Source organism: Camelus ferus, chromosome 9 (assembly GCF_009834535.1).
Source record: "Camelus ferus isolate YT-003-E chromosome 9, BCGSAC_Cfer_1.0, whole genome shotgun sequence".
Taxonomy (NCBI): domain Eukaryota; kingdom Metazoa; phylum Chordata; class Mammalia; order Artiodactyla; family Camelidae; genus Camelus; species Camelus ferus.
This window is the reverse complement of record NC_045704.1, coordinates 15,033,341-15,044,081: the sequence shown is the minus strand read 5'-3', so window position 1 is coordinate 15,044,081 and position 10,741 is coordinate 15,033,341. Positions and strand designations below refer to the sequence as shown.

Here is a 10,741-nt window from a genome sequence, read left to right as displayed (position 1 = left end):
GGTCCAGTGATAGTTGTGTTTTGCGTTGACAAAGAACACATCAGCCTGGTTTTAGAGCTCAGATTCCTGAACTTGATAAACACGGGCCTAGTTCCCTCAGGAGACAATATATTCTCTGAGGGCTGACAAAAGGCTGTTATGGAAACTGAGATGCTGAAGAAAGGCAAATGGGTCAATCCACCAGGGTAATGCCCTTCAGGAGACAATACCCACCGTGCCTTGGCAACAACAGAACACATGATGGAAGGAGTGTCAAAGGATTTGGAGCTGCCCAGGGTTGGGTTCAAATCTTGACTCTGCCACCAATTAGCTATGTGTCTTCAGGGAGCTGACTTCACCTCTCTGGGCCTCAGTTTCTTCATCTGTAAAGTGGGGCTAATACTACCCACCCTTAGAGGTTCTTTGCAACAGAGAGAGTGTACACCTTGCAGTGAGAAACATAGGCTCTGAAATAATCATAGCAGCTTTAGTCATAACGCTGCTGCAACCCAGTGTCCACTGACAAGTGAATGGGTAGACCACTTGTAAAGTATCACATAATAAATTATTACATAGCAAATAAAAGTAATGAACTACAGGAGGGTGGGCATAGCTCAGTGGTAGAGCACATGCTTAGCATGCAAGAGGTCCTGGGTTCAACCCCCAGTACCTCCATTAAAATTTTTTTTTAAAAAGGAATGAACTACAGATACACAGAGCAACACAGATGAATCTCCAAATCACATGCTGAGTGAAAGAAGCCACACGAAAACGACAGATGCTATATGATTTTTTTTACACAAAACTCTAGAAAAAGCAACACTTGAGGGCCAGAAATCAGATCGGTGACTGAGGGGAGGCAGAAGAGGACCACCACAAAGGGCATGAGGAAACTTTTCGGGGTGATGGAAGTGACCTATATCTTGGTTGTGGTGATGGTGACTCTAAAACTTACCACAAACTTAGGTTGTCTAAGATATAAAGTATACTCTCAGTAAGATTGACTTTTTTTTATGTTGGTGTTCTTTTTTAAATTTTCCTTTTTAAACCTTTTTTTCTTTTTTGAGGGGGAGGTAATTAGATTTATTTATTTATTTTTTAATTGGAGGTACTGGGGATTGAACTGAGGAGCTTGGGCATGCTAAGCACGTGCTCTACCACTGAGCTATACCCTCCACACTGACTTTTTTTTTTAATGAAATAAAGAGTAGGCCAGTCTGAAGGTGTGCTGCCTCAATTTTCTCATCTGTGAAATGGGTTGATAATAATAGTACCTATTGTTGAGGGTGGTCATGAAGACTCAAAAAGATGTAAGAGTGAGTGCTCAGGAAGGGTGAGGCGACTTTAAGGAAAAGTTCAGTGTGAGATATGTAAATACCAAAGGCTTACTAGATCCTGAGAGAAGGGAGGTCTAACCATTGGATTGACCTGGTGTGAGGTTAGCGACAAGGGGCAGGCAGCAGATTGAAGTTCCACAGACTAGGGAGGGGGCATTTTCAAACACTTCCAAGGTTCCCATCATCCAAAACTGATTCCTGGGGGTCAGGACACTGCACAGGAATTCTTTCATTTCAAGGACAATTATTCTTGAGAGATAAGGTCAAGGAATAAAACTTGAATATTTTCATTTGGAGATTTCTTCATTAGAGTGTCTGGGGAATTGGTAGCCACACTAAAAAGTCTGGATCAGTGTCCTGTGGCTGCTGTAACAAATAACCACATACCAGCTGACTCAGAACAAGAGTGATTTATTCTCTCACAGTCCTGCCTGCCAAAAGTCCCAAGTCAAGCTGTGGGCAAGGCTGAGATCCCTCTGCAGGCTATAGGGGAGAAGACTTCCTTCCCTCTTCAGGTTTCTGGGTACTCGAGGTGCCCCTGGGCTTGTGGCCCCATCACTCCAGTCTCTGCCTCCATCTTCACATGACCTCCTCCGACTCTGTACATCTTCTCTGTGTCTAGGTTGTCTTCTACTGCTTCTCTCTTATAAGGGACACTCTTTGATAGCAGTTAGGGTCCACCCAGATAATCCATGACAATCTCGTCTCAAATCCTTAGTTACATCTGCAAAGACCCTTTTTCCAACTAAAGCAACATTTCCAAATTCCAGAGATTGGGACGTGAAATCTTTGGGTAGACACTATTCAACTTGAGAGTCCTCCCCTCCCCTTTAAAGGGATTGTCTATGTTGCTAAAATTGGAAAAACTCTAATTTCCAATCTGGCTCTTGGCAGGTACTGGGGGACCTCCAGCTGGCCATATTCCTTTGAGGACACTCAGTTCCTCCCTTGCTTCTGCCCAGCCACACTAACGATCATCTCTGTCAGAGTCATTTGGGAAGATTTTTTAATGTAGTACCCAACCCCCACCCTAAGACATTCTGATCCAGTAGGTTGGACTCAGGAAACTGGAATTTCTAAAACTCTCTCCAGTGATTCTAATGTGCAACCCGATTTGAGAATCACTATGTTAGAGAAATATGCCACATGAATGAATGAATGGATGAATGAGTGATTCTTCAACTATATGACCACTAACTTCCAGCTTTGCTTCCACATTCACCAAACCACCTTCAGATTTTGGATTGAGGAGGGTAGGACGTAGGGGTGATCCAATTATGCGGGCAGAGTGTGGACCATAAGGCTGCTTCCTGCTGTATTTGTTGAGGACCTACTATGTGCTGTCAACTAACCCAATGGTATCTGGTTCAAGACTGTGGATGATTTATATTCTGTTCTTTCTAGACAGGGATCTGATTTCTGGACACTTGAGACTGAAGCTAAATCTAGTGACAGTGCCAAGGTTACAAATGTCACCTGGGAGAGAAGTCTTCAGGGACTTCCTACCAACCTTGCTTCCCATCCCCAACCCACCCAGGCAACAGGGCAAATAAAAGAGTCTTAAGAGTGGGGTTGGAATCTAAGGAAACTGAGGGATTCAAAGCTCTGCCACTTCGTAGCTGTGTGGCGAATTTTGACCTCAGTTTTCCTCATCCTGAAAATGAGAATAATATTTGTTTAGGAGGGGTTGTAAGGATTAAAAGAGAAAAGGCACCGGGTCAGGGACAAAATAGTTGCTCAAGAAAAATGTATTATTATGAGTATTATCATGTTCCCAGATTGAGGGCTTATGGAAAGGTGGATGCTGTCATGAAAAAGAAAACGGAAATTGATCTGGGGGGAGGGTATAGCTCAGTGGTAGAGCACGTGCTTAGCATGCATGAGGTTCGAGGTTCAATCCCCAGTACCTCTATTAAAAAATAAATAAATAATCTAATTACCTCTCCTCTGTCAAAAAAAAAAAAAGAAAAAAGAAAAAGAAATTGATCTGCATGAACTGATATGTAAAGACTTCAAGACATGCTATTAAGTGAAAAAAGTAAGTTTTTAGTACTAGATCTAATCCCATCATTCATTCATTCATTCAACAAATATTTTGAGCATCTATAGCACTGTCCTAGATTCTGCGAATTCAGCAGTGAACAGACCAGATAAATATCCCACTAATGAGGCTAGTATTCTAATAGAGTGAGACAATTAATAAATGAGAAAATACCAGGACATGGTAAGGGCTATGATGAATTCAGGATGATGTTAAAAATCCTCATGGGGTAAATTCTAAAATTACCCATGAAACCTGTTTTTTTTTAAATTTTTTTGTAAAAGTACAGAGGTATCTAACTGTGGTTACTTTGGGGAGAGAAGCTTGAGGTTTGGGGCTGGAAGAGGGATTTCATTTTACATCTTTCTATAACGTCAGCATTTTCTTAATGTGTGTGTGTCACTTTCATTGTTATCATTATGTTTTAAAGCGGCAACCAACTATAGCTGGGTAGAGAGATTTGGACCGTGTTTTGTTTTCTTTCCTATTCTTTTTGGATTTTTCGTTTCTTTTAAACAAGTATAAAAGTGGGAGCTATAATTATCGTTTTTTTTTCAGGGGGGCTGGGGAATCTCGCCTGCCAGAGATCTGGGCAATCTAAAACATCCACAACGGAACTGTTTAGGGTTTGGCAATTTTTGCAGTTTGAGGGTTTTATTTCTAGGATAAAGTCCACCCCTCCAGCCCCCAACCTCGGCCACACACACAGAACTTTTACAGTTACAAAACCCAATGTCTTAGAGACTTTTAGTTTCGGGCCTCTACAAAGCAGCTTTTCAGGGAAGCTGATTTCGGGGATCAGGCCTAGGGCAGGAATAAGAAGCCAAGAAGAAGCGCTCCCCTGCCCCGCCCTCTGCCTGGGCCCACCCTCTCAGAGTTGGCCCTCGCGACGGAGCGCGTCTCCTCGTTGCCATGGAGACCGCTGGGCGGCGGGTGAGAAAGTGCGCAAAAGGGAGGGAGCGGTGGCTGGCGACCCGGCGCCGGCTGAGCGCCGCCGCTGGGACAGAGCTTGTGAGAAGAAAGAGGAGGAGAAAATCCAGAGAAGCCTAACGACCCGACTCTGCTGAAGCAAAAACAACCAGAATGAGCCAATAACCGTGCAAAGACCTCGCTAAGACCTTAACCGTCCCACGCCCCCGAGCATCTTTCTTTGTTCCTTCTTTCTCTCTCTCTCTTCCCTTCTCTCTCTCCCCCTTCCCTCTTTCCTTTCATATTTTTCTGGTTCCTTCTGGAGTTCAGTAAAATCACATGTCGTGAGTTAAACAAAATCACACGTGTTCATTTTTATACCTTATACTAAAGTTTACGGGTTTTGTTGTTGCTGTAATCTTTCTTTAATCGTTGCATTTCATTATAATCGGTCTCCTTTGAATCCAATGGATGCAATTCTATGCATAGAAAAACCACCCTGAAAGCGGCCCATAGCATGGAAAGGGTTAAGGATTCCTGGGCTCAAGGGTCATTAAGAGGGTAGAGGCCCCCCCCCCCAGTAGTTTGGGATCACTAAGTCCTCTCTAAAATGATGACATTTGAGCAGAGGGAGATTGCCAAGAGAAGGCAGGGCAGAACTTTCTGGGCCTCAGGAACAACAAGTGCAAAGGCCCTGAGGTAGAAGTAAGCCTGGTGCGTTGCATGAACATCACGGAGGTAGGTGTGGCTGGGGTAGAGTGAGGAGGAGAGGAGGAGAGAAGGAAGTGGGGGAGATCTAGTAGGGTTTTGCGGGAGATGGTGAGGATTTAAAAAGAATAGAGACAGATCTGACTTAAGTGGCTGAGTTGGAGATGGATCACAGGTAGGGAGCAGGAAGCAGGGAGCCCAATGAGGAGGCATTTCCGTGGACCCAGATAAATCATGAGGGTGGCTGGACAGGCTGTGGCTCTTTAGGAGTTAAACGGTCTGGCACTTTAAGGTAGGAGCAGAAGACCAGCTGTATCTGCAGAGCCTGAAGTTTATTCCAGTACCTAAGATCTGGTTCAAATATCTGGCCCCCCACCTAGTTGCAATTTCAGACTAGCCTCAGTTTCCCCATCTATAAGAAGATGAAAGTGACAGCACCCACGCTACCATGTAGCTCTGAAGATTCATAACAGGCCTGCTCAGCACATCGCAGGACGCCTGTTTCCAAAGAAACCATCCGTGCAAGTTAACTCTTATTATTACTACAGCTGTTGTTGCTGCATATGGTCGCTGAGCTGACTGTCTTAGAGTTAGGTGGGAAGTTTTGCAAATCCCGGTCCCCACGTGCCAGGGATCCTGACCTACCATGTCTGTGGCTGAGTATGAGGACCTTTGGCTGAATTTAACTTATTTTCATTAACATTTTCTTCAGTCCAATGCTTCTACCACTGAGCTATACCCCCTATTTTCATTAACATTTTTGGTTGCTAAAAATCTAAGCAATCCAAAAGGATACAGAGTGAAAAGTACATGTCTCTGCTCGCTCTGAGGGTCCCCAGTCCCCCTCCCCAGACACAGCCACTGTTGGCAGTGCCTGTACATGTGAGGAGTACATGTACACACACCTAGGCCCTTTGGCGCGCACACACACACACTCACACACATACTTACACACACACACACATAGGTCGGACTGTTTCAGATTCAAATTCAGGTTCTAATTCTTCCTGGACATGTGACCTTGAGCAAGTGACTTTACTTCTTCAGCTAGAATATAAGATCGATCATCATACTACCTCTCATGACGTTTTGCTGGGGATTTCATAAGTTCATTCACAGGAAGCACTTAGAATGGTGCCTAGGACACAGGAAGTGCTCCATGAAACGTGACTTTCCTCAGTCACTTCTGTTTTTCAGAGCTGCCTAGTATTTCACTCTAGGAACAGAGAGTACAGGTTAGTGTCCACTAAGTAACAATTAGGTTCATTCCTTCACTCAAAAATATTTCTGGAGCACCTACTGTGTGCCAAGAACCCGGCTGGGGCTGGGGCAAGGGCAAGAAGACCCATGTACCAAGTTCTCCACCGGCATGTCTGGGGATATAGGTTGGCATCGCTGATAGCAAAAGTCACGTGATTTTAAAATGGGCATATACAATGCCAGTGGCTTTCAAAGGGACTGCCCCATGAGCACGCCCACCGCCAGGGCCTGGCTGGAACCCGCGTGCTTGGGATGGTAGGTTGGGGGACCGCTGCCTTTCTCGCGGAAAGATGCTGACGTGGGCCTCAGCGGGGCGTTCCGCTTCGGAGCCCGGGCCCCCAGAGGCCAGGGCGCGGCCACACCCCGTGGGGGAGGGGAGCCAGGGCGCCCCGAAGGGAGTGGACAGCCCCCCTGTCAGTCTTCCCGAGTCCGGGAGTGTAAGATGAGAAGGGGAAAGGTGGGCCTCACCCCGGGGGGAAAGCGAGGAGGAACTTCCTGCCCGCGCGCGCTCCTCCTGAGTTAAGCGCAGGCAGGGAGGCGGGAGCCGCGTCAAGGTCAACCTGGACCCGGGTGGCAGCCTGCCTAGGGCGGGAGACCCTCCTGGGGAGCTGGGCTGCGGCCTCCAAGCGCTTCGGCCATATTGAACAGCCATAGCCGAGCCGTCTTTGTCTGTGAAGTCCTCTCCCAAGTTCCAGGCACGTCCCGCGCACCCCCAGTTGGAGCCAGGACACCACGTTTGCAGCTGGCGGTGGGCTTGGAACCTCAAGGCCGACTTCCCCCCGGATCACGTAAGCATCCTGGGAATTGATTCCCACCAGTCCTTGAGGGGAGCCGGACTTGATCCAGACCAGACTTGTTGCAGGCAGAGAAACTGGGAGGTGAGACTCTCTCGGCCGCGCTGCTGGGACCCCACCCCTAAACCCCCAGACTCAGGGCTACAAGGAATTTGGGCTCATTGCCCTCACCCCGGATTTCACCCTGGAGATCTTAAAGACCCTCGAGAAAAGCCATGTGGGGGGCTGGTTCCCCTGGGGTTTCCTCCCTTCTCCCGACTGCCTGATCCTCTGGAGTGTCCCGGATGTCTGCAAAGATGTGGATTTGGACGTCCTCGTGGAAGCCTTGAAGCCCGTGGGGACCTTTAAGAAGATCGGCAAGGTGTTCCGCAGGGAGGAGGACTCTACGGTGGGGATGCTGCAGATCGGGGAGGACGTGGACTATCTGCTCATCCCCCGCGAGGTCAGGCTGGCCGGAGGCGTCTGGAGGGTCATCTCCAAGCCTGCCACCAAGGAGGCAGAATTTCGGGAGCGGCTGACTCAGTTTCTGGAGGAAGAAGGCCGCACGCTGGAAGATGTGGCCCGCATCATTGAGAAGAACACCCCACACCCACCCCAGCCCCTCAAAAAACCCAAGGAGCCCCAAGGGAGGAGGAGAGTCCAGCAGATGGTGACCCCACCTCCCCGGCTGGTCGTGGGCACTTATGACAGCAGCAACGCCAGCGACAGTGAGTTCAGTGACTTCGAGACCTCCAAAGACAAGGGTGACAAGGGCCACAAAGGCGCGGGGCGGAGTAGGAAGGTGCGCAGAATGCCTGTCAGTTACCTGGGCAGCAAGTTCCTCGGGAGCGACCTGGAGAGCGAGGATGACGAGGAGCTGGTGGAGGCCTTCCTCCGGCGGGGGGAAAAGAAGCCCAGCGCGGCGCCCGCTCGCCGCCGGGTGAACCTGCCCGTGCCCATGTTTGAGGACAACCCGGGGCCCCAGCTGTCCAAAGCCGACAGGTGGCGGGAGTATGTCAGCCAGGTGTCCTGGGGGAAGCTGAAGCGGAGGGTGAAGGGCTGGGCACCGAGGTCCAGCTCAGGGGTGGGCGAGGCCCAGCAGGCCTCACTCAGGGTGGAGAGGGATGGGGCCTCGGTGCCAGGCAGCGCCAGCCTGGGGGATAATGTGGGCAGTGCAGGAGATGGGCGGGTGCCTGAGACCCCCCTAAGACGGTGGAGGCCCAAGATCAACTGGGCCTCATTCCGGCGTCGCAAGAGGGAGGAAGAAGCATCTAGAGCTCAGGAGGCAGACGCTGCAGGTGATCAGAGGGTGGAGGCTGCTGCCGATCCGAGGGCAGAGGCCATAGCTGTCCAGGGGGCAGAGGCCCCAGTTGTCCAGAGGGCAGAGGTTGTAGATAATCAGAGGGCAGAGGCCCCAGCTGTCCAGGGAGCAGAGGCTGTGTCTGATGGGGCAGAGGCTGTACCCGCTGGGGCAGAGGCCATCCCTGATCAGAGGGCAGAGGCTGCAAGTAATCAGAGGGCAGAGGCCCCAAGTGTTCAGGAAACTGAATCCTCAGCTGCCCGGAGGGCCACAGGGGCAACCCCAGGACCTCGGACCCGGAAACAGGTCAAGACAGTGAGGTTCCAGACCCCTGGCCGCTTTGCATGGTTTCGAAAGCGCCGGAGAGCCTTCTGGCACACTCCCCGGTTGCCTACCCTGCCCAAGAGAGTCCCCAGGGCAGGCGAGGCCAGGAGCTTCAGGGTCCTGAGGGCTGAGGCCAGAGCAGAAGCAGAGCAGGGAGAACAAGAAGCCCAGCTGTGAGGTGAGGGCAGGGGGGCCGCAGAGGACCCCGCCACCTGCCATGGTATTGGCCACTCAGGACGTGTCCCTAACTCTCCCGCACCTGGACAGAGATGCTCTTTCTGTCTCCACAGTTGAAAATGGAGAAAGAGCGAGGGCCAGGCAGAGCCCCTCACCTCTCCGCCTAACACCCTCCTTTTCTTGTTAAAATTTTCTCTCTCATGCATTGATTCTTTGAATACAGTCTCTTTATAGTAATCCAAGGAATGTAAAGAAAGAAACCCATGCAGTGGGGTTGCATCACCCATGATTTTAACTTCCTCAAATGCAACTCTAGGTGCTCAGCTTTAAAAGGAGAGAGAGGCAGGGGAGACATTCCTTCCTTTCCCCCTTATTCTTTGCCCCCTTTCTGGCACATGTACACTGTCTCCTTGAACTTAAAAACAGGGCGCAGGCCACCATGCAAATAAAAATGTTTGCAAACTTATGTCTTGGCTCTAGACTCATCAACTGAAGAATGCTCCAGGATGATTTTTGTCATGCCCTTGTGTCCTCTCCACTCCCACCTCCATGACAGTGACCTGGGTTTATGTCACTTTGCTTGCCATCCCCATCCCCCTGGGCTCTGCAGGCTCTGAGGGTCCAGGACCTGTAGTTTACACACCTCACACACTTTACCAGGTACATCTGGGAAATGTACCAGTGGAAAGAATCAAATGAGAAACTTGTCCCAAATGCAGGTTCTGGGGCCCTTCATGCTAGAGCTGTGAATTGTTGGTGGGATGTGTGGCCCAGGAATCTGTTTTGATCAAGCCCCACAAACATCTTCTGGGGCAGCATGGCTGCTGGACACATTGATAAAAAATCGTTGCAATAAGAACAGGCCAAAAAGGTAGGTTGCAGTGAGGTAGTGAGCAGTGTGCCGTAGCTGGTGCTTATAATCTGGAGAGACCCGGGTGCTACACGTGGAGGGAGCTGGGGGACATGTCTCTGTGTTGTCTTGCTCCCCGACCCACCCTCATGGGTGGAAAAGCAGCAGCCTCGCTACACGCAGGAGAAAAAGGGAATTCATGGAGGGAGGTCTGAAGGCCAGCTGGGTCCTCCTGAATAGAGCTGCAGTCCTGGCCTGAGTTTCTTTGATCTGATTCACTAAGTCTGTAAGTCTGAGAGTATGAATTCCTACGAAGTTCCCAGGAGATGAGGATGCAGCTGGTATCGGGACCTTACTTTGAGAATTGCTGCTCGACAGGAAAGTCCACTTTCTGCAGCCTGGAATTCAAAAAGATAGGCGGAACTTCGGAGCTTCGAGGCAGTGGGCCAGTGCCCCCACGCACCATTAGGGCTCAAGAAGGGCCATCGGGTGAATGATTTTAACCAACGGTTCCGGAGCGCCTCCTGGTGGGGACCGTGCTAGCACCCTGAGAGCCACCGCTGGCGCGCTTTTAACCGGCGGTTTTGGAGCGCCACCTGGTGGGAAAGTGGAGTACGGCAGCTCGCCTGAGTTGCTACCTCCCCAGGCCTAGAATGTGGGGGTGCGGAGCCTTCTGGGCACCCCGCTCTGGGGAACCCGAAGAGGGAAAGTGGGGTCCTCTTCTGTTCCTGGAGCCTGGCTTCTCCCTCTGGGCTATTGTAGGACCAGGTCACAGCCCTGGGAGTCTCGGAGAGCCCGGTCTCAGTTTGATCTGGTCCAGGGGCAGGACAGGTTCCTCCTCGAGGTCCGAGCCGGGGGCAGCCCTTGCTTGTCTGCACGCCGCGAACCCCCACCTTCGACCCCAGTTGCCTCTGTACCTCACAGTCTAAACTCCAGTCACGTGGAATCCAATTAGACAGCCACCCACACAAAGGCATGTGGACTGTTTTGAAGACACCGTCTCCCCTACGCTCAGCAGGGAATCCTGACACCGGAGGGGTCGGGGGTTACACGTGAATAAACTACAATCACCCGATTGCCACA

At 50.3% G+C, this 10,741-nt stretch overlaps 1 protein-coding gene across 1 annotated transcript; it reads left to right on the top strand.

Moving 5' to 3' along the window:
- Positions 1-6,475: 6,475 nt before the first annotated feature.
- CCDC8 (coiled-coil domain containing 8) lies at positions 6,476-9,274 on the top strand. Its single transcript, XM_006175115.3, has one exon. The coding sequence runs from the start codon at positions 7,423-7,425 to the stop codon at positions 8,806-8,808; it is 1,386 nt and encodes a 461-aa protein (XP_006175177.1). The 5' UTR covers positions 6,476-7,422; the 3' UTR covers positions 8,809-9,274.
- Positions 9,275-10,741: the final 1,467 nt, after the last annotated feature.